This window comes from Myxocyprinus asiaticus, chromosome 20, assembly GCF_019703515.2.
Source record: "Myxocyprinus asiaticus isolate MX2 ecotype Aquarium Trade chromosome 20, UBuf_Myxa_2, whole genome shotgun sequence".
Lineage (NCBI taxonomy): Eukaryota > Metazoa > Chordata > Actinopteri > Cypriniformes > Catostomidae > Myxocyprinus > Myxocyprinus asiaticus.
Window position 1 is genome coordinate 25646522 of NC_059363.1, and position 24347 is coordinate 25670868.

At 38.5% G+C, this 24347-nt stretch overlaps 1 protein-coding gene across 1 annotated transcript in view; it reads left to right on the forward strand.

The window, feature by feature from the left end:
• Positions 1-24347, forward strand: part of adam12b (ADAM metallopeptidase domain 12b) — a 184268-nt gene that overhangs the window by 46880 nt on the left and 113041 nt on the right. The window contains exon 4 of the mRNA XM_051646093.1: positions 23024-23102. Within this exon, the coding sequence (XP_051502053.1) occupies positions 23024-23102 (79 nt within the window). The remainder of the gene's footprint in view (positions 1-23023; positions 23103-24347) is intronic.

Below are 24347 nucleotides of genomic sequence, written 5' to 3' on the forward strand. Positions count from 1 at the left end.
AACCCACCATTCAAACCGTGGCTCTAATGCATTCACTCTAGTTGTTTCGACAGTGCATTTGATAAAAGAGCTTTGATACAGCAGATCCTATCTCTCTTTGCCACCACAGTAATTTGTCTACCCTCACCCTGAACTCATTTTCAGATGAATTCTTTTGATATTCATTGTTCTTTACTCCATGGATTTCTCATCCCTTTATTCCCTTTCCACAAACCAGCATTACAACATCCCAAACAACTGCCTTTGAACTCTCTTTAACTTGTAATGAACAGAAAAAAACTGACACTGACTGCTCATCCAAAAGTATTTTCAAATTAAATGGCTTAGGACTGTGTGCAGTGATGATTGTGGCTTCAGAGTTGACTGCCAGAGAGTTTTGTTGATAGCCTTTAATCAGCAGCTGCCCAGTACAGTTGCTGCTTTGCTTTGCTGAATTTACTCAACTCTCTTAAGGAGCATGATCCTCTCAAGAAGACTATGGCAATGCACTGAGGGAAAATACATATCCATGTGGTTTGCTGTAAAAGCAGGCTTAGTGAATGATTTTTGTAAATAATGATTTACTACCAGAATTTACATGGACCTTTCTGGCATTTTTTGAGCAAGGCGATCATTTGACTGACAGTGTTTTGCGACTGCTATCAGGTCTTTCAATAACGTATAACATGTGAGCAAGGGCAGCCCATGGACTTTTTGATGCCCACTTAGGGTAAGATGGTGCCCCGCAGGGGGTTGATACCCTCCGCAGACTGCGTAATCTGCGTATAGGAATTGGCGTCCCTGGCTGTTGACTGTATTACATAATTTACAACTGAAAAGACTCACTTTTGGTGCCACTCTGTGGACGTATCCCCAGAAACTGAACCTCACACATGCCCATATGTTCAACAACACTCCCAGCTTTGGCCACTGGGGACAGTGATTCAAATTTCTGTAAGCACAGTCCATTTTCAGCTCAAGAACTTTCAACCTAATGTCGCAGAATTTACCGCGACATTGGTCTGGTTGTTCATCAGGGAGGGCCGAGTTGTTAAATGCTGAATTGGCTTTGATATGTCAATGTAGGTCATATAGTTGTGTGCTCATGGTTTTGAAATCATAATAAAGACAATTTCTGAATGACGCATTTTTGCATCTTAGTTTGGGATGACTTGGGAGGGAGCTTTGCGTGTGAACGTTAGAGAATGTCTACAGTATGTACTACACCAGATGTTTTGATTTCAAATGACCAAGGACAATCCTATATTCCATGGTGTGCTATTTAAAATGTTCTACTCTAAAATTGTTCATTCATAGGTATTCCCGAAGTTTTCTGCCTTTATTTAGACTGTAAATCTTGATAATGACATTAGAGTCAACATCCCAGACATCAAATCTGTCAAAGTCCGATGATGCAGGACGATTAAGCAAGTGGCTTATTCTGGTCGACGCAAACAGCTGTTACAGAGGAAGAGGCTGAGCGTGTGCCATTCAAAGACTTCCTTTTATGCAGTCAAACAGGAAAGAGCTTAGCCAAAGCTCACAAAACATGTCATTGCAGTGACTACTACAAACATTACCACAGAAACTTGGACTCAGGGTCTCTGAATGGATGGGAAAGAGAGTTCTTTCTGTATATGCATGGCTTTTTTCACCCTCTATACTCTGAAGTCAAGTGTCAGGCTTTAGTGAAATTAATTAAATGAGTCCAAGAGAAATACACTATTACCAAAGGAACATTAGAGTCCCCCTGTGATTCTGTATGGAAGCAAGGAGGGATTCTAATGAGGAAGGAGTCCTTGAGCAACACGCACAACCGCACACAAACATAAACACACCTTTAAAGACCTTTAAACTTTAAACGTGAAGCCACAGACAAATTCTACATTGGAGTTTTTCTAAAGTACAGGCAGAGGGATTCTGCTCTTCAGCAAATTCTCAGAATTGATGGCTATACATAAAATACCTAGAAAAGGTGAAGGTACAAGGTAATTGTATACATAAAGAGTGCTTGTATTATTAAAATTAAATTTTTCAACTCAATATGTATTGTTGGGAAAGGAGGCTGCCTTTCACCAATTTGTTTGTTGCTCTGTAGAACAGATGAAAAACACAGAAGGATAAAAAGATGGAGAGAAAGATGAAGCAAACAACGAAGGATGGAAAATGGCAGATGAAGTGCACACAGTGCCACTAGTGCAGACTTTCAATTATGGACTTGCTTGTGAACTCTCCCTCTGTTACAAATGACTCCTCTCAGAGGCTTCAATTATTTCTTCTGTCACGCTAAAATTAATGACATGGTGTGTAGTGTGTAATCAGGGGTTGTAGAGTGCATGAATGTGGGGAAAGCAAGAGAGAGAGAGAAAACAATCATAGTACAAAGTTGAAAATAAGAGATGTACAGTATGCTATGACAAAGCAGGAACACAAACAAATTGTAAAAATTCTGTAACAATTCTGACCCAGTCAAACAAAGAAATTGTTTGATTAAGGGTCTAACATGGAGGTGCTCTGCTGCCAGCTTTGTTTGGAAACATATGCAGTAAAGATAATAGTTGCGGTTGTGTATATAATTAAGCAATAAGGTACTAAGGGCAGTGCTATACTGTGAATCATGATACACCTAAAGGATGTTGTTAGGCATGAAGTTTGTTGTTAGGAAGCACTTGTGCTGAAAAGTCTGACTGAATATAAGTGCTGAAATAATATTAGCATGGTGCTGCACTATACTAGTGCTTGCATCCAGGACTGGAACAATCTGCTTTATAATTGTGTCATTTGTATTCTTTAACATTAAATGTGTATTTAAAACTATTTTTTTATATGAAGTTTAAAACCAGGTAAATGTATTTCTTTGCCATCTTTTTAGATTTCATTTTTGCAGAAGTCTCTTGCTATTTTTGGAGGCAGTTTACATGTTGTCTCCTGCAGAATCCATCCCCTCCCTTGGCCACCCCCCAATTACATTGCAAAAGTGTTTTTGTGTGTTACGTTTCCCCCCTGATCTTTGCATTTGAATGCTTAATATGTAAAATACATACAAGAGCGTTAGACAAGAACTACTTGATCTTTTATGCTTTTGACCTCTACAGAATGGGTCAGCTGTCAGGGGTACAGAATGTGTAGTGGAAAGAGCGATGAGAAGAGGCTTGCATCAGTGCTTTTGTGTGTCTGTGTGTTAGTGCATTACCCGCAGTAGGTGGCAAGAAATGAGATCGAGAAAGACAAAGCAAAAAACAGAAAAACAGAGGGCGAGTTATGCTAATGCAATTTGGTTCTAACCATCCCTCAATGAAGCCACTGCTGCTTGTTTGAGAAATTGTTTGGATCGGTTTGTTGTCAGCAGGCTGCTGAGATGACAAAGAATAGAGAGCATAAGGGTGAAATTGAGCCTTGCCAAGTATATGGTAAATTATGCTCTTCTGCATTATTTTTCATATGGGCTTTATGAAGTGTAATGTTCAGAAGAGTCTTTGGCATTATTTATCTAGTCAGCCTATATTCGCAGAAGTAATTTAAACTTTGGAAAGTGAGGACCGGAAGGTTTGTGTGATTTTTCCAATAGATATATTTTAATAACCAAGTGTCAATATAGGTACTGTATATGCATTTATTCTATTGTTTGTAAACCCTCTCCTTAATGCATCCTGTCCTGAGGTTTGCAATGGTTATGGATTGGACATAATATTTGGATCCAGTTGTTTTGTTTTCTAAATTTGAATATGTGCAGATTTTTTTCTTGTCTCTGACAACTATAGACATGAAGAATATTGTGCTTCATGAGATGGGACATGATTCTGTTAGTAATGGTAAACAACAATCAAAAAGGTACAGTAAATCCAGCGACACTTAATGGTAGAATTTTATTTAAACCAACGCGTTTCGGCGCATCAGGGCTAAAAGAAAACCTACAAGCAGAGACTGTTTAAATGCAAAAGCAGCAAAATCCAACCAATGAATAGAATTGTAAATATGTAATCCAATTAGAATTCACCAGTAGATTTCCAGTTGCGAAATGGTAGGCAGAAGACATTGGGCAGGTTTTAAGTTCACCCCAGAGCAGGATTTGCTGTTGTGTCCTGTTAGGACATTTTCATTTGTGGAGGGCAGATTGGACAATTATTCCATTTAATGTGGATTAAATGTTCTTTTTGGAATAACTCCATTCTGTTTGTAGTTCATAGAATATTGCTCAGGATATCAGTCATGTTTTGATAGCATCCAATCAGATTTATTTGAATTCATGTTTTGTCTAGTAAAGTTTTGATTGAAAAACTAGCTTAAAGAGCAAAGTTTTCCTCACAGTCAGCTGGCTATTTAAAGGTCTCAGTCTCTGAGCTATTCAGCCTCACTTCCTTTTCCCAGGAGTCTTTAGCAGCTGACCTCTCCATGATCTCATCACTGAAGGTCAACAGCCAAACCAGGAAGTGATTCTTTTTTATCAATCAGATGTGGTAACAGCAAAAATTGAGGAAGCACATCAATGAAAAACAATTTGTTTTGTTTTTTTGTTTTTTTTTCCAGAAAGAGAGAGAGCTTGAGCTGACAAACAGTGATTACAGTATTGTTTCCAATGGGAAGTTTTTCACTGGAAACTGATAAGACCTGCTGAGAGCTAAAGTAATTTTGAGTGATATTTGCTGATATTTTGTTGAGAATTTCTGTCCCATCTCTGAAAAAGACAACTTGCGCTGATTTTTTTTAACTTTTCTTGTTTATTTTTCTTGCTTTATTCTGATGTTTCTGTTCTCATTTTATCTTTCCCTGCTGAAAAACCTACATCTGGTCTGGTTTGCTGGTTTTTGAGGGTTTTTTGGCTCTTGTAAGCTGGTCAGTCTGGTAGACTAGCAGGAAGACCAGCTAGACCAATGGGCCAACAGCTTGGCCAGGCTGGGAGAGCACACTCGGTGCCACAAGAGGCAGCCCTTGCTCCGTTAAGGGAAGTGGGCATTCGCATTCTCAACTATCTCGACGACTGGCTAATCCTAGCTCACTCTCGGGACATGTTGTGCGCACACAGGGACTTGGTGCTCTCACACCTCAGCCAACTAGGGCTTCGGGTCTACTGGGAAAAGAGCAAGCTCCTCCCGGTTCAGAGCATCTCTTTCCTCGGTTTGGAGTTGGACTCAGTCTCTTTGACAGCGCGCCTCACGAACGAGCGTGCCCAGTCGGTGCTGGCCTGTTTGAAGGCATTCAAACAGAAAACAGCGGTTCCACTGAAACTTTTTCAGAGGCTCCTGGGGCACATGGCATCCTCAGAAATAGCCACCCCGCTCGGGTTGATGCATATGAGACCGCTTCAGCACTGGCTTCAGACTCGAGTCCCGAGATGGGCATGGTGCCGCGGGACACATCACGTGGTCATCACGCTGGTCTGTCACCATCTTTTCAGCCCTTGGACTGACCTCTCGTTTCTACGGGCAGGTGTTCCCCTAGAACTGGTCTCCAGGCGTGTTGTGGTCACGACAGATCCCTCCAAAACGGGCTGGGGCGCTGTTTGCAACAGGTAAGGTAACCCCATGCGATGTATATCTTCCACTAATTTGTTTCCCTGTTGGCAAACTGCGTCTTCCTTGGGCAGAGCCCCTCTGCCCCAGTCTCCATGTATGTAGTAACTCCTCCCCCGTTGGGTAGGATCTACCTTGAGACTCTCCACATGGTCATCAAGACCATGTGACAATTTTTTCCCACTTAAATATCCCCCCCTCTCTTTGGGTGAGGTGTGGTCTCCGTGGTGTCCTCCCCTTGGGAGAGACACCCCCCGACTAGACCTGGCGGCCCAGTCAGATAATCCCCCTTCTTTTTTAGGGAGTGGAAAAAAAGAAGGGGAAAAGAGGCCACGACTGGGTTAGCCTGTCTCTATCTCTTGGGTAGTCGACTTGTCCCCAAAGGGCCGTTGGACATTCATAACTATGTTGGGGCAGGTTACGTGTCAGCCTGGTGCACTGGCTACGAGGCACACAGTGGTCTGCCTGTCATACACCGCCAGTTCACGTAACACAGTTCAGCCAGTTGTGGCATTTCGTATAGGGACCCCTAGTGTCACTACATCGACACAACGTCGAGTGAGTGACAGATTGGGAACGTCCTGGTTACTTGTGTAACCTCCGTTCCCTGATGGAGGGAACAAGACTTTGTGTCCCTCCTGCCACAACGCTGAACTACTCGCTGAAATGGCCGAACCTTGTCTCAGCTCCTCAGCATAAAACCTGAATGAGTAGTTGCATACCAGCTCCTTTTATACCCGTATGTCCGGGGGAGTGGCATGCAAATACCACTCGCCAATTTTCATTGGCCTTTTATCAAAGACCAGAGGTGTCTCGGGCTCCCAAGAGTGACCCCTAGTGTCACTACATCGACACAACGTCTCGTTCCCTCCATCAGGGAATGGAGGTTACGCAAGTAACCAGGACATTATACCACAAAGACTTCTTCTCCAAAGAGCCATGTGCACCGAGTGTATGCTAGCTAGGAGTGCCTTGGTCTGCTTGGCCGAATGGCATAATGCTAATGACCTAAATAAATCTCTATGTATGCCTGGGCCTGTTTGGCTGAATGGCTTAAACGGCAAGTGACCTGACTCATAATGTGTACGTGGACCTGGAAAGCCCAGAGTTTATTTAACTAGTGACTTAGCCTAACTATGTGTGGATTTATTGAAACTAATGACCTAAGATAGCGATGTGTGCTAGTGCCTGATTTGGCTATGGCTTACCTTGATAAAGAAGCATTCCTATGTATCATGGCCTAAAGCAGACCTTACCGTACAAGCTGCTAGTCCCAGCAACCACCTGAGCAAATACTATTTTCAGAGAAAACAGAGAAAAATAAAGCAAATTTAGGCAAAGAGAGAGTATACAAGTGTTAGGAAGTCATTAGGGATAGTACTGATGGACACAGAAGCTGGGGCCCAGATGACGTCATTCACCTGTGTGGGGTGAGAAGAAGGCGTGTGCGTCCTGAGGGCGGGGCATAAAAAGAGGAATGATTTTTCAACTAGGACACATGGGGGCTGTCTCTGCAAATCATTATCCCTTTATTGGACTGCTAATGCCCCCTTTTTATGGAAAATTTTCACATTATGATTTTTGATTGCACCTTTATTATCACCAATTTAAAACTGATATGTATCTACGCCGGGGCTGGACCGGCAACCCATCTCCATGCCGCACGCCATTGGGCCAGAGTGACGCCAAGCCAACAGGTGAGTGGCCTCCCTCTGGGCGACTCCTAGCTGACACCCACACACACACACACATCCATCCATACATTTTGGTAAGACTGACTCCCACGTTATATTGCATCACGTAGGACAGCTGAGTTTGCATGTTGCGTGTGGAAGCCTGTTTAGGGTATTCCCTAGACATAAACTTTTGTAGAGTGTTTCCTGACAGGGTTCCTGTTGATTGGCTACCCAATTATACATCATCTTACACAATGTCAGCCGATCATCTTGACATACAACATGTGAGCTGGCTGATTGGCTAACAGATAACAAATTCAAAGAATCTTACCACCCCTGGAGTCGCGAGTTCGAATCCAGGGCATGCTGAGTGACTCCAGCTAGGTCTCCTAAGCAACTAAATTGGCCCGGTTGCTAGGGAGGGTAGAGTCACATGGGGTAACCTCCTCGTGGTCGCTATAATGTGTGGTTCTCGCTCTCGGTGGGGCGCGTGGTGAGTTGTGCATGGATGACACGGAGAATAGCGTGAAGCCTCCACACGCGCTAGGTCTCCGCAGTAACGCGCTCAACAAGCAATGTGATAAGATGCGCGGATTGATGGTATCAGACGTGGAGACAACTGAGATTCATACTCCTCCACCAGGATTGAGGTCACTATGTCACCACGAGGACTTAGAGCGCATTGGGAATTGGGCATTCCAAATTGGGGAGAAAAAAAATAAATCTATCAGCTTTAGTGGTGCACCGATCAGGAAAATTGAGGCAGATATCGAACACCGATTTGTTTTAACACTGAGATTGGCCGATACTGATCCAATCACTGATTTTTCTTATAAAAGTGCCCTTTGCTGCACTCTTACAAGTTATGTGTATATGCTTCACACTGTGAAATTGCATTCATTTTAAATGAATTGTGAAATCCTAACATTTATTTGAATTTAAAACAGTTATTAATAGTTCTGTTTTCACTATCAAATATCATTGTGGCATACTGCCAACCAGTAAACAACATGAGGGCATCATACACAGCAGAGATACATAAAAAAAAGAGAAATCTATTACAAAGTTCCAAATCACTTCAATGACAAATCATTAGTATCTATGACTTGTTTACAGTCTTTGACATTTTGTTGTAACAAGAATCACTCATTATTAAGCATCTGCGTAAAGACACGGTTATTAGTGGTACTGTTACAAACATACTGTATATCTCTTATTTAAATCAGGGTTCTCACAATATAGCACTTGGATGAGTGATTGATGAGAGATTGAGAGCACCTGGAGTGTTGGAAAGTAAAACTAAAAGCAAACATAATAGCTTAACCTCTCCCTATCACTCCACACACCGTCTAACTATCATGACTCACATTACATCACGTCTACTCAGATTTGTATTCACATCTTTATTTGTTGTTCAAATCATTTTTACATCTGTTTGCAGCATCTTTGTCCTCTCTATGTCTAACTGAACAGCGAGTCAGAATTACTACTACTACTACAGAAACCATAGTTTTAATGCAGTTAGCCATGGTGTTACTACAGTAATATGGTGGTAATATAGTAGCCATGGTTAATTTTGTGGTTACTGTAAATTTACAACAAAATACCATGGTGAAACTATGGTTACTGTAGTAAAACCAAGGTTATTTTATCTAAGGTTAGGTAAGGTGAGGGTTAGGTTTAGGGGTTGGGGTTAATTTAGTGTGTCTGTGGGACTCAGGCAGTGATGCCTATATACTGTATGTTAGTTTTTAAATATGGGTGTAAATAGTATCTGACACAATTTGCACCAGGGTGCAATTAGTATCTACCATTATTTGCAGCATGGTTGGGGTGCAAATAATATCTGCCACTATTTGCACTGGGGTGTAAATAGCATTTACCATTAATTACACCTGTGTGAAAATAGAATATGCCTTAAAAAAAAAAAAAAGATCGGCCCTGAAGGCACAATCACCGATTGCCGATCACAGATTTAAGATGATGATTGGCAGATTTAGATTGGCGGCCGATGGATGGGTGCACCCCTAATCAGCTTGCCTAAATGTAGTCATTTAATTTAGATGTTATTACATGAAGCACATTTGTTCGGATAACATTTTTTCAGTGCAGCTAGACCAGCTGAAGAGCAGATTGGCCAAGCTGGGAGACCAGCTAGATAAACTTAAACCAGCTTAGACCGTCAAAAAACTCATTCCGGAAGGTTCTCATCTGTGTCTGTTACTTTTTGCTGTACACTAGCTGCAGAATAGCAAGCTGACCAAATGCTATCTGTTTTTCTAGCTAGACATCTGGACAAGTTAATGAAGAATGCTCTTTAGTATAGAGGCACTTCTGTTGCATTACTCATTGATGTTTTAAACACTCATGATTATTATACACATTACTTTTAGTTTTTTTTTTTTAATGAAAAACAGAATTCTCTTACTTTATGACAAAAAAGCAGTAGCATCCTGTCCTCTGACCACCAGTGCACTCTTACAGTCTGACTAATCGCACACAGATCAGATGTACTGTCATAAATAAAGTAGGAGAGGATAATCAAACCTGTGTAATGAGCTGAGTAGGAGATGCTATTGAACTAGTTAACAAATATCAGTGTGTCTGTAGAGAGATTAAGGGAGAGAGAGAGAACAGACAGAGATAGTGGGTAATGGCCTGGAAACCGACACAGAGAAATAGCACAAATTTACTAAGAGCTGAGAGCTTAAAGTCTGCTAAATTTCATTCAAGTGTGAACACCCTTTCTCCTCAACTAGTGAAGCAGAGGATCTGGGGTTTGAAGAAGTTCTTATTGATCGTGTATGCTACTTTTTCGTCCCCCCGCCAAGAACAAAGTTGCTGGGCTGTCATTTATTTATCATTTCTGGTATCATTCCTCTACAGTAAATGTAAGCTCAGCGTAGTTCTAGCGGGAAGACTAGCAGCTGAAAATCATCGCACCATTAGCTAGGTAACTCCTAACCAATCACATGTAAGCCATTGGTTTATAAGTATGCTCACAATCTATCACATTGCTGTTTCAGTGTGCTAACACGGCAACCTCCACCACACTACCACCACCAGTTGTGTCCCGTCCTGCATGGGGGTAGGCTCCTCGCCCCTGCCCCCTTTCTCCGGCAGGATATGATGGTTCCGAGTACAACTTCTTCGGACCGCCAGATGGGGCTTACTCCAAAGAGAGATATTACATTTCTGTTTTATATTCATCAAATAAATGTCATCTTAAATTTCACTCAAGTCTGCAAGTCTTCCTGATAGAAATATCGCTTCGCATCCATACACTTCAGTAACCCGCTTTGACTTGATCTACAGCAGTAACATAACACAAATCATTAAGCATTAACTCCGTAGCTTGCAGTATTGTGTCATGAAGGAAAAGAGCGTCAGCCAGAACCAAAGGTGTTAGGTGGTCTTCAGAGCTCAGATTTTGGACCATAATATGAGGCAGTGGAACAGTGACAGTAGAAAAAGAAATTGAGGTGGAGGGCTATCTAAGAATGGATGACAGAGAAAGGGGCATTCACACCGAACCAATTTTTGCATCCATCTGTGCTGTTGTTCAATTTTTTTTTCTATGTAAACGCATGCTAGATAGACACTTTTGTCTGTTGCTCCATGTTTTGCTGTTTTTTCAGCATCTCGCTCAGAAGTGCCGCATTTTTAGATGCTGTGTAAGGTTAAAAAGAAATGTAACTTGGGTTTCAGGTAAAATGGGTCTCGAGACACGTGTTCTGTTCTATTTAATCCACTGCATCGAGGTTAAAAATGTGTTCAGTCTGAACAGCCCCTAAAAAGTTTTCTTTTTAAATAAAGAATTTTGTGTTCAGGATGACAGAGGAGCATTTCTAATTTATTATTAGCATTTCTCTTTATTAAACCCTCTTTATAAAGTTAAAACTTATTGTGCATTTATAGTATTAGATAGTAATACCATGGTGCTTTGCCATGTATCATAGTACTGTATGATTACCATTTTCATTTACCATTTCTGAATACAGTTTGTTGTATTTATATTAGGTCTGTCAATCAATACAATTTTTAATTGATTGATTGACATGACATGCCGATTAATTAATCTAATTAATCACAATTAATCACAAATATCAATATATGATATACTGAGAAAGGCCCCCAAATAAAGATAATTCAATATAAGTAATACATAATCATTCAAAGAATTATAAATATTGTTTATTGTTAATAAATAATTAATAAATTGGAAATTACATATATTGCATTATTGTGGCAGACGAAGAAAGCATTAATTAGACAATGCAAAAAGTGTCTTTAGAAGTCAATATATTGTTTGTTTTATTTCCATAAGCCTTTATTTCTTGACTCTGTGTCAAGTTAAGAGTAGTAAAACTGTAAAATGTTAATGCAGCTCATAAAAACACAAAGCTGCATGTACTTCAAGGTTGAATTGTTCTGATGGTAGGACAATGTTCTTTTATTACAGAGTTTACGTACAGATAGGGGGAATGATTTATTGCGTTAATTTAAATCAGATTTTTAATGCATAATTTATGTAATTCATCATACTAAATTAATGCATTAAATCGGCAGCCCTAATTTATGTAGTGTTACGAGGCACTTTAAAGTTGGGCTGGGTATCGGCAACTACTTCACTATATGATACATATTGCAATACATTTTTAACGACTCAATATTTTTATTATTGGATTCCGACTGAACTGCGCCAAATGAGTGAGAGAGATCCAGCGTGTCCGAGAGAGAGTGAAACTGCTTGCTCAATTTCAATCTCTCTCACACCTCATAGAAGCATCTCTGACTGCACTGAGAAACTATGCTTTCAGAGTTTACGTGTACTTAGACGACCTGCTTATTGAACTGTAGAACGTGAGATGAATACGCAAAAAGATTAATACAAATATTGATTCATATATTTCCATCTAAAGTATTGCCACAGCCTTACATCATAGTCTTCTTTGGTGTTACCCTAAAAAAAAAAAAAAAAACATAGTAAAACCAATTTTTATAATCTGATGATGCTAACAGAAGTGGCATGGGTCAGTGCATTGAATTAAACTCTCACTTTCTTCGACACACACTCATGCACACATTTTAGATATATTTAATGAAGTGCTTCATATGCAGTACAGTCATCTGGTTGCACTGGAGGTACTTTAGAGATACGTGGATGAAAGGGGTGGTGTGCCATTCTATAGGGGCAGCAGCACAATGTTGGTTTGTCTTGGAATTCATTCTCTACGGACACACACAAACGCATACAAAGACATATATAAGCTCCCATGCTGAAACACCCTTGAGGCTGAAGACAGACCAGAGGAACTGGGCTGCCCTGCATTCTATCCACACACAGACAGTCACAGATGGCATGAGCCACAGAGGGAAGTTAAATCAGACAGGAGACAGCGAGAAAGAAAGAGAAGATATGGAGAGGGAAAAGAGGAAAACAATATTTTTTTACTGGATTTGTGTACTAAAGTCATTAAAATTAATTCAAGCTATACATTTTGACTATGGATCTGCAGTATATTGACAATACATGGCCTCTTGAAATGTCTTGCTAATTTATTTATTTTTTGGCCACTTTTTTTTTATAGAGATAGTAGGACATCTGACAGAAAATTATAAACATTGTCTTCATCTATGACTAGAGTCTTCAAACATGATTTGACACATATTTTCAAAAGGACTATTCTTTACAACAAAACCTTTTTAATAAGAACAATATAGCATACTGAGTGCACCTGAGTGCATCATTGTTCAGCATTCACAGTACATTATTCAGCATTCAGAGAAGTTCAGTCGCTGCTGCATTTGTCACTCATGTTTGCATTTTAGAGCCTGTAAGTGTCAGAAAAGAAAAGCCTTAATAGGTTAATTTCATTTCCACACTGCAGTGCAATGAACTGTCTAATTTAAGGGCCCAAATGATGTTCAAGACCTTCTGCTCTCTCTCTTCTCTCTCTCATCCAGTGGAAGTTCACACTTTCCCTTAAACATTTGGACTGTTAAAACCATATTAGTCCGTCTGGTATTGAGTCAATATGAAGCCTAGCAAGTTAATAGGTGAAGAGAAAGTAAAGGAACATACAGTCTGAGGTTCACAAATGTGCACCATGGTATTGACGTATTTTTGGTAATTATGCTCCCGTACACAGATAATGTCCTCTCCCTGGTATCTTAAAATAGTCTTGATAACTACTGTTGTGTTATAATCTTTGCATTAATTCAAAACGAATGGAATAATGATGCAGCCCCAGATACAGACTAATGCAAACATTTATGAATAAATGGAGGGTCCCATTCTATGTACAGTAACATCTACTCACCTAATGCTGTATGTGCAAATGAACTCCATCCTCCACTGCTGCATTGTGTCAAATTTATATATGATACTGTCTTTCAGTCTTTCATATGTTTTTAGATCTTCCAATACATTTTATTTCATCTATTGGCATATTTCTTGGCATAAGTCTCTCTTTACCTGTCTCGTTAACCACAAGCATGCTTGATGAAGTGTAAGCGTGATACTGAAAGCTGATTGGCTTTAATGGGTACTTCTGATAATGATTGGTTATGAATGTGGAAGGAAGCAAATTTCATTTTGCCTCCATTTAGCCTTTTTTGGATGCTGTTTGAACAGAACCAGATGATGTTGCATCATTTGAATGTCCATTTTGATTGGTCAGTTTACTAATGACAGGAGGTTTTATGCCGTCAGCCTCCTCTGGCATTCATACTGTTCCATACAGTAATTTAAACTCACCTGGCTACCACGCATGAAATAAAATAAATAAATAAATACGTATTGTTCCATTAAAGGCATCTGAGTTGTTATGTTAGAAGGTAAATTGATAAAAAAAAAAAAAAAAAGAAAAAAAGATTATAAATAAAAAAAAAACAGTTATTTTTGTCACTTTTGTTGTTACGTTATTTTATTTATTTAATTATTTATTTTATTTTGAGGAGGCTCAGCCTCCTCTGCCTCCTCTGCCTCCTCTGACCAGCTGCCACTGTCCACCAGACTATTGTAGTGCAAATAGCCGCGCTGTGTGGCAGGTGCTTTTAACACATTGTACAAATGGTCACTCCATTAAAATAAGTGCCACTGGGCTTGATATGTATTTTAGACAAAACATGAAATATGGTATTGTACACAGACACATGCTAATGTACATTGAATTGTATACATGCTATGCCAATGTATGAGCTGGTTATGTCATTTTGTCCAAATGTTGTTTTTTTCATTCATGACAATGAAGGAACATTATGTAATTCTAGCTGTGTCCTAAATGACACACTATACACTATGCATTTTTAAAATATACTATGCACTCAGCCATGTAGTGTATGAATTTTCAAAGTGTAGTATTGTCCCAAATGGTACACTTAAAAGTTTTTACTACACGGAAGCATTCACTATTTAACAGCTGACGGAAGTGACGTTATAAGCACACATGATGTGTTGCCGCTAGCTGGGGAGGGTTTACGATTTCTGAGGCCCCAAGCAACTGATCAACCTGGGGCCCCATTTCGATTTTTTTTTTGCTTAAAAAATAACATAAAATTGATTTTAAATCATAATTTTAAATTGATCCTATCAGCCATTGTAGCCAAGTACATTCAAAATGTTTACTGAAACATAAAAATCTAGTTAAAGTTAATTAAATCATGTTTTCCAGTTTTCCACAATACAGTGAAAAAATAAATATTTACCTACATATATTTTTTACAAAACACTCTTTTTTTTTTTTTTTTTTTTTTTTAATGAACAGAGTGTGTAATACCTACTACAGTTTTTATTTAGTATTATTATAAGCCAACAATTATTTATTGTTGTCCAGTTTGTCATTATAATTTGATACAGTATTATTATTATTACTTTGAGGATTTGCTTTATACAATAGTAATATATTTCTCTCTTATTTAATTTACTTTCACCAGGGCCTTATATTCTGACACTGCAGTGTATTGTTCACCATGTTGCAAAAGGCTGTATTTTATGTAAGCATCATTGGCAACATTCATTACAGTATTGTAACAGTAGACAAGGCACAGCGGCAGAAGGGAAAAAAAACACTGCTGAAAGCGCTGAAACTTTGCTTGGTGCAGAACAATCTGGAATAATGTTAAACATTGTAACAGTCCCCTCTTTGCAACCTGAACTTGTTCAGAACATTAAATCTTTGTGACACGTGCTAAAAACAATCTAGATGCAGCGCAACGAATGAAACAACATTTTTGAGTGAAACAGCGTTTTTGAGACCTGAAGTTCTTTTTTAACTTTTGACACAGTGTCTAAAAATGTGCCGGTCCTGCATGAGACACTGAAGATACAGCGAGACGCAGTGCAGCAGGTATGGATGTTCGTCCAGCTCGTGTTTACATAGGAAAACAATGGAAAAACAGAGCAGATGTGGGCAAAAAACATGTTCAGTATGAACGGCCCCTAACTCATCCATTCGCACGTATCTGTGAGTGAGAGCGCGTGGGTAAAACAAGTTTGGAAGGCCTGTATATCTTTTTCATAAAATAGAAACTCAAACTAAAAGTCCTACTTGTAAAGCTGACCCAATCCGGTGGACCTCTAACATGAACAGCTCTGGGAGCACTGACAAAAGCGTATTAGCAACGTGACAACCGAACAACATGTGACATGCCACCCCTCAAGCGGTTTTTGTGGAGCTTTCCTACTGGGGCGGGGGCCCCCTGATGTCCAGGGCCCCATGCAATTGCGTGGTTTTTGTGGTGGTTAAATCCACTACTGGCCGCTAGATTTAGCAGGTTAGCCAACATCAGTCCAACACTTGTATCTTAAACAATGTACATATTCACACAGCTTGGGGTGATGGAAAAGCATTCAACTCATATTTGTAAGGTGCTGTAACCACTGAAGTGTACAACTGTTTTGTCAGACCAGCAGCGCAGCCAGGTAACTCCGGCCCTTCCGCCATCTACGGCAAGCCGCGTGCACTGAGTGCATGAAGCGTCCAACATTCCACACTCCGTTTTGATGGCTGAAAATGTGCATCATCCGGGTACTTAAAGTAAACTTCTTTTTGCTGCATTTTCAGTGTAAACGTAGTACTCGCACTACTTACACTACAAAATGGCATAGAATTGTGCAGAAGTGTGCAGTTTGGTATGCATCTTATGTGTTTTTCCTTACCCACATTTATACATCATATGTCATAGGAAGAAAGAGACAGCAGATTAATACCTACTGAACAAGTGCATTAATCACTATTAACCTGTGGATCCACAAACAAACCTGTAATTAGATTGTTATGTACGTATAATGGAAGTCAGCAGGCTGTAAAATGTTACTTTTGACTATTGATTTCCATCAAAATGGACATAGTCTGTTGACTGCAGATTGTGAAGAGAGATTACCTATTTACTTTCCTCAAAATTAAATTGCTCTAAAACTAAAATGACTGCAGGTGATCTTTTAACGAGTGCTTGAAGAATCTAAACTCAGAGGCAATAAACAAACATGCTGTGTATGCAGAAGTTTGTCAATAGTAATTATATGCATTACAACCTTGTTGCTGCTTTTTTTTTTTTTTTAAATCTGTAAATTGCTGTAGGCCTTTTCAATTTTCAAGACTCTGTTAAACTTACACACCCATATTAAAATCAGTATGTTTACAGCACTGACAGAGTTATTATATACAGTTTAGTTCCATTAATCTGATTGGAGAAACAGCGTTCCAAGAGTGCAGATGTTAAGTACAACAGCAGGCGTGGCATTCCAGACAGGCTGTTGGTCTTTGCATTGAGTAATTTTTTGTTGGCAGAGCAAAAAGGATCAAAATAACTGTCTATATTTTATCTAAAATGTCTCGTAATATAAGCTAATGTACTAAAAACGTACGTGGCTGTGATTATTTGCGATCTTGCTGTTATCAGTACAACAGCAGTCTTGATCATGTTATATTGCTTAATGGATGAAGGATATTTCAATCATCAATGAAAATGTTGCTCCAAATCCTTATGACTTTCCTTCCTCCATAGAACACTTAAGTAAGATGTTAGGTTGAATATTAACCTCAGCCACCATTTACTTTTATTGAATAGAAAAAATATATGCAATGAAAGAGAATGTTGACAGAGGCTAATATTATGCCTAACATCTCTTTTTGTGTTCCCACAGAACAAAGAAGGTCATATAAGCAACATAAGGTTGAGTGAATAATGACAGAAATTTTATTTTTGGGTGAATTTTCCCCTTCAAGTATTTTTACAAACTACACAAACAGTACCATCATTTAACGTAGTGGAGCAAAGAAGTTTGATTAGGCTACTGCTCTGTTCCACTGTGTATAGTTCACCTCTTCACCCATTCTCTGTGTGTTCTGGGCTGGGATTTCAAGCAGATTGAGTAGAGGATTAGAGAAGATCAGTGTTTTATATCTCAAGACATTTATCAAGACCTTGTATATGCGCACACACACACACACACACATACACACACACACACACACACACACACGTACACACAGGAGTGCTTCCTGGCCTTTTGAGGTGTTCATTACAGTACTTTTGCTTCTCTGCAGGTTTGTTAGAGGATGTCTTTATAAGTATTGAAATGCTTACATTGCTGTTAGTGTGAAAGTTCATATTGTGCTTTAGAACTGCTTATCAGAGAGCCTTTTGTGGGTCACTGTGCCTGTGCTTACTGAAGAAACTCTGCAGTCAAAGTTACCCTTGGTTGACAGCTATTTTTGTCATTACCAGCCATTTCCTACTTTGAGAATCCAAAATGGTTCACAACATCAATATTCAAATAGCAACAGTAAATCACCAGGGCGCAGTGCTGGCTTAATGCGTTTCTAAACTTTTTATTCACCCGCCACACTTCTGAATGCATTCATGAGAAGAATGTCCTCGGGTGAAACAGACACCTTGAGTGGTAGGGTGGTGCATGGAGTTATGGAGGTCATGGTCATAACCCAGGTGGAACTTTTGGTGGAATGATCTGCAGCATTGTGAATATAATGTCTCTTTTCATGGTGTAGACTCAACCAATGGTTCTCAACCAGGGAGCCGGGGCACACTAGGCGGCCTCAGCAAACCTCCGGAGCTGCAAGATGACTTATTATTGACTCATTAAATTGTATAAAATAAGTTACATTAAAATTCTACAACCAATAAAAAATTGAGACGTAGACTTGCCAGCCCAAAGTGCAAGTGGGCATGGGTGGGAGTGTTTGCGCTATCTGCAGCGTTGGGGAGTAACAGAATACATGTAATGGGATTACGTATTTAAAATACAGAATATAAGTAACTGTATTCCACTACAGTTACAATTTAAATCATTGGTAATTAGAATACAGTTACATTCAAAAAGTATTTTGATTGCTGAAGAGATTACTTTGCATTTTATTGTCATTTGTTTCATTTAATATTTAGTCCTTTCAGATGGAAAACATATATACATATAAATGATGCGATCCAAAGTGCATTTGAACAGCGGTGAAACACTTTCTTATGATGTGTTACATTCATACGAGCAGACAGAGAAGTAAGTTTGAAGTAAGTTTGCAGCAGAAGAAATAGAAATAAACCTTGTGTAAATTGTCAGCTTTACGCTAAGCTAAAATGCTATTTCTAGCCATTTTACATGCATGTTACCAGGCACGATCATATTTTTTTATCAAGAAAATTCACGTTGGATCATAATTTCTTCTTTTCTAGTAAGACCTTTGATATTAGGGCAAAAATCATATTCTTGATAATAATTTGTATATTGTTTTCCTGTAAAAATATCACAAAATCCTTAAAACAAGATCAATTAGATTTATCTTGTTTTAGAAACAACACTGCATAAGATGTTTAGGTTTTTCAGAAAATGTATTTTTAACATGTGTTTGTTGTCTTACTGTACTGGCAGAATTTTTATAGTCAAAACAAGTGAAAAAATCTACCAGTGCTGAAGAAGTAATCCAAAGTATTTAGAATATGTCATTGACCTTGAGTAATCTAAAGGAATACATTACAAATTACATTTTACAGCATGTATTCTGTAATCTGTAGTGGAATACATTTCAAAAGTAACCCTCCCAACCCTGGCTGTCTGTGGGTGATTATGCGCAAACTGTGGGTGTATTGTATGCTAATGAATTGGCGCAAAGCGCAATTTGCTATTTTCCTGAGAAATAAGTAATTGCGCTAAGGCTTTTCAGCAGTACCTCTATTCTCAGCGCAATGTCTAAAATTAGTTCCTGCATTTTCAGTTTGGAGATTCCACCAGCAGGTGGTAATAAAGTTAATTTCCAAACTCTGAAAATGTTGTAGAACATCAAATTAGGTCCCTGCCAATCACTGTTGTAGCCGTTTTATAAAACAAAAATGTATGAGATTTATGCTAAACTTTCTAGAGGTTATGGTTTATTTTTCAACTATTATTTTTGTGCTTATATTTAAGATTATATTTATAATATAATTTGTATTGGTATTTTTCCACCTGTTGTCGTTGAGTGATTTTTAAGTCACTGCAAAAGGGGCCGGTGGAAGATGTTGTTGAGGGTAAATGTTTGGATTTGGGGAGTTAGTTATATTAGATTTATTTATATTTGTATTTGTTTTTACCACTTTGTTATTTTAATTATATTTTTGTTTAGTTTAAAATGTCAATTGAATTTATAAATATTTTTGGTTGAAGTTTTTCATGTTTCAATAAATTAATTAAATTTTTTAAGCAAAATCGACGGATTGAAGTGTGTGAAAAAAAGATCCTTCAATCCACAACCTATCAATTTGAATAATAATACTTACATTTTCTATCATTTAACGGAGCCTACATTCAAGTCCTGACATAAACCACATTTTCCATGCCTATAAAAGGAGCGTATCACTAACAATATGCCAGATGTTCAATAAGGACGCAGTTAATACACAAAAGAACTTAAATCCATATTTCTATTCTTCTGATTCATCGATTACAGCTCATTTACACTACCAAATTCTTATTAATGTGGTGTCTTTGTTTATATCACTGGTGCTTAATAGGGAATGGACTATATAATAGGACGCTGATGGTGCAATAACCGGAGAAGAACCTCAGAATTAAATTGCATTTGACCCAGCCCCTTAGCGCTTTGCGCTCGCAATTTCACCAAACCCACTTGTGTCTAGAAATTCTGTAGATTGAGCTTAACTTGTAATGAATTCAGAAAATATGTTTAATTATTTAGTTCCTGAAAGCTTTGGAGTCAGACCATTCTCAGGCAAAGCGCTGAAGGCCTATTTCATATTTAAGCCCTTTGTGGCAGAGTTTCACTTGTGTAGCATTAATCCCTAATTGGCATATTACACCACAGCCAGCGTTTCTTTTATGATTCACACAGCCCTATGGACCAACTCCCACACTCCCTTGTTCATCGCTCTGTGGCACTGAGGGAGTCACGCCACTTTTGGGATTCAAATTCGGATGGCTGTCATACCAGTTCATCCCTGCGAACATCAAAACCTTTCAACTAGATGCTTTAAAGTTCTATCCAAAACAACAAACTGCTCCTCCATAGGCATGTGGATCAAATCGTGGAGAATGGGAATTGGACTGGAGTGCTGTCATTACTGAGGGATGGTCTAATGAAATTAAACCAAAAATGGCTGTTCTCACAGCGACCATGGAGGCAGCAGGCCATGTAATTAGAGAGCTGAGCTGTAGTGTTTTACTAAATTAATTTTAATTAATTATTTTTTTAATTAATTTTCTTTATTTATCACACATTATACATTTGCACATATACAGTGAAATTCTTCTTTTTCACATATCCCAGCTAGGCTGGGGTCAGAGTGCAGGGTCAGCCATGATACAGCGCCCCTGGAGCAGATAGGGTCAAGGGCCTTGCTCAAGGGCCCAACAGTGGCATCTTGGCAGTGCTGGGGCTTGAACCCCCAACCTTCTGATCAGTAACCCAGAGCCTTAACCGCTGAGCTACCACTGCCCCAGTCAGACCATGTGCTAGTCCAAGGTCTAGCACATGGTCTAGCACATGCTAGTAATATGCTAGTCCAAGGTCTTAACCAAGCAGGTGAGGAATGAGGTGAATACCAAATGAAGTTTTGCCTCCAGAATACAAACACAGTATCTGTTTTCATGTGCCGTTGTTCATTTGATGAATGTGCATGTATACAAGAGGAAAATTATGGTATACACAGGCCCAGAGGAGAAATCTGAGAAATGTCAAGGACTGTGATTTTTTGGTGTCTGCTTCTGTCAGTTAGAGTATTTCTCCACAGTTAGAAATAGTATTTATATATAACTTAACCTTAGTAAAGTTCAAAATTCTGAAAATATTTAAACTGGGGAAAAACAAATATGACTTATTTTTAAAGCTAAAATATTCTGCGCCATTTGCGTCATCACATGGAATTGCAAAAAAATAAAAAAATAAAAAATACTTTAAACAGGTTTTTCCATTGGTAAGGCAAACAGATAGTTCCACCCCAAACTCATTTCATTGGCTGAGCCAGTGTTGCTGTTTCGGGCTGGTCTGGATGCTCAATCAAACAGAGCAATGTAATTGTAATTTAAAATAGGATGATTGATAAACTTTTGCATAGTTTACCATTAAGCTTACAGCAAAACACTATAAGAACTTTAGAAAATGGAACACTGTAAGCACTCTAAGGTGATTACATATGGATTTCATCATGTCAGTATCATTTTACCTGTCACTCTCTCTTCTTTATCAGTAAAGTCGGAGCAGAGACGGACCTGCCACCAAAAAAAAAAAAAAAATAATTCCTACCCAAACACAGACACACACAATGTTTGCAAGCACAGCTCATAAATATATTTTCTATGGCCTGTGTTCCATTGCATACTCTTTTGTGGTCTTTTGTTGATTACAAATGCACATATACTCATCCAGGACAGGATTCCTACTAGAATGGTGTTTGTATGTATTTATGGGCATATCTAGATGCGTCTGTCTGGATGTTAATCACTTCCTTCGATTATGACAAATAAAATGCCCTACTTTTTACATTTCCTGTTCATCTGGATCTCCAAAAATCAAGTTTACTCCCAGTTTACTGTCTGACATACTTCCATAATCTTGTCTGCAAATATGGGGCAGTACATGAGATGAATTTGGTTTGCATTTCGAAGTGAAAATGTAACAGTGCTGTAAGAGAGTTTTAAATAGGGCTTTTTTGATATCATGTTTCAGAAATTCTGCTTTACATTTAACTGGCAAGTTTGTTTGTGTGTGTGCAATTGGTAGCTCTTCACAATAAGGTTCTATATCAATGCATTACTGTAAATATCATGTGCTAACAATGAACACTATTTTTAGAGGATTTGATAATCTTGCTTAATGTTAATTGAATATACTAATGTTAATTAAATATACTATTGTTCATTCATTGTTGTTCATGTTAGTTCATAATGTATTAACTATACTAATGTGTTTACCCATACTACTTTTGATGTTAAAATTGTGTAAGTAGAAATGTGGAAATAATGCCAATGCAAAGCAAAAAATATTGTGTTTGTGTGTGTGTGGGCAGGTTTGGGTGGTTTACGAGAATTTTTTTTAGGTTGCAAACTGGGAATTACAAGGGTATTATGCTATAAATGTGGTTTATGAGGACATTTCTAGTGTCCTCATAATTCAAATCCTTTAAAAAACATACTAAATGGTTTTTTTTGAAAATGTAAAACTGCAGAAAGTTTTTTGTGAGGGTTAGGTTTAGGGGTAGGGTTAGGGTTAGGGGACAGAATCTATAGTTCGTACAGTATAAAAATCATTATGTCTATGGAGAGTCCTCATAAGCATAGCCGCACCAACACGTGTGTGTGTGTGTGTGTGTGTGTGTGTGTGTGTGTGTGTGTTTATTTTGTTCTAGTGGCCTCTTTGCCAGCCACTACACTGAGACACACTACAGGGAGGATGGACAAACTGTTTCAAGCACTCACAACTCTACGGTATGTCTCACATCAACACATATTTTTCTGTTTTCTGTCAATCACAGCCTAGGGAGATAATGGATTGTTTATATATACATACTGTATACGGTGTGTGTGTATGTGTAAGGTTTAAAATATATAACAACAAATTTTTACACGGTTTAACATAGGCAGCATACATCTCCTGAGTCGTTGCACCTTTTTCATCGCCAGTCAGGCCTGCTGTTGTTTCAGTCTATTCCTTTCTGCCGGCCTTCATGGGCCCCCATCACCCCGGGCCCTGCATTGCCTGTAGTTTCGCTACTGGTAATGACACTTATACAAGATGATCGAATGTAAGATGTAGTAACAATGCAGCGCTGATAGGTAGAAAGGACTACAAAAATAACCAAAGAGTTGATTAGTACACTTGAAATTACTTAAAATCATCTCATAGGAATCATAGGACATTATATCTACTAGTACTGTATCTACATCCTAGTGCACTTCTCTGACTGTTTTCCCAGGAAACTGATTAATCTAATCTAATATGATGTGATGTTGACATGATGACAGTGACAATGGATTGACATCATTGTCAGGCCTTATTTGAATTGCCTGCTGCCTGCTGCCTGCTTTTGTAGTTTTATAATATGATGATCTTAATGCTAAGAACCATAACTGACAGCTTTGACAACATGTTGCCACCCCCCGCATCCCAATCAAACAAGTGGAGGCATGGCTATATTATTTCTGCTGGACATATTTAGCTCTTATTTATAATCGTGTAAGCTTGTTCTAAAAACCATTTTGTTTTCAATCTGAGAAGGTTTGAAAAATTGAGCTTTTTTCAGATTAATCAAAAATAGGTAAGAACAGCTTGACACGACTTTAGCGCAAGTGACAAGAAAATTGACTGACAATATTATTTTCATAAAGTAGACTGACAATCTTGTTTTCACAAAGTAAAGAAAGAACGCACTTAAATTAGTTTGAAATGAAAATATTATATAAAAAAATTAAAGAACATAGAGAAATAGCATTAGTCAGAATTAGTGCTTTGGTTCAAAAGATGAGAATGAGATTATAAAATATCTTTTTAACTGTTTTAAAGGTTTGACTTTGCAAGAACTGTTTAACAAATATGTAGTGTCACTTAAATTGGCACTGAATCCTTCAATTTTTTTTCTACTAAAACCATTTTAAAAGCTAATTTCTCAGCAAATATGTCATTTTAAATGCATGTCATGGAAGACAGACACCTAGAAAAAATTCTCAGTATTT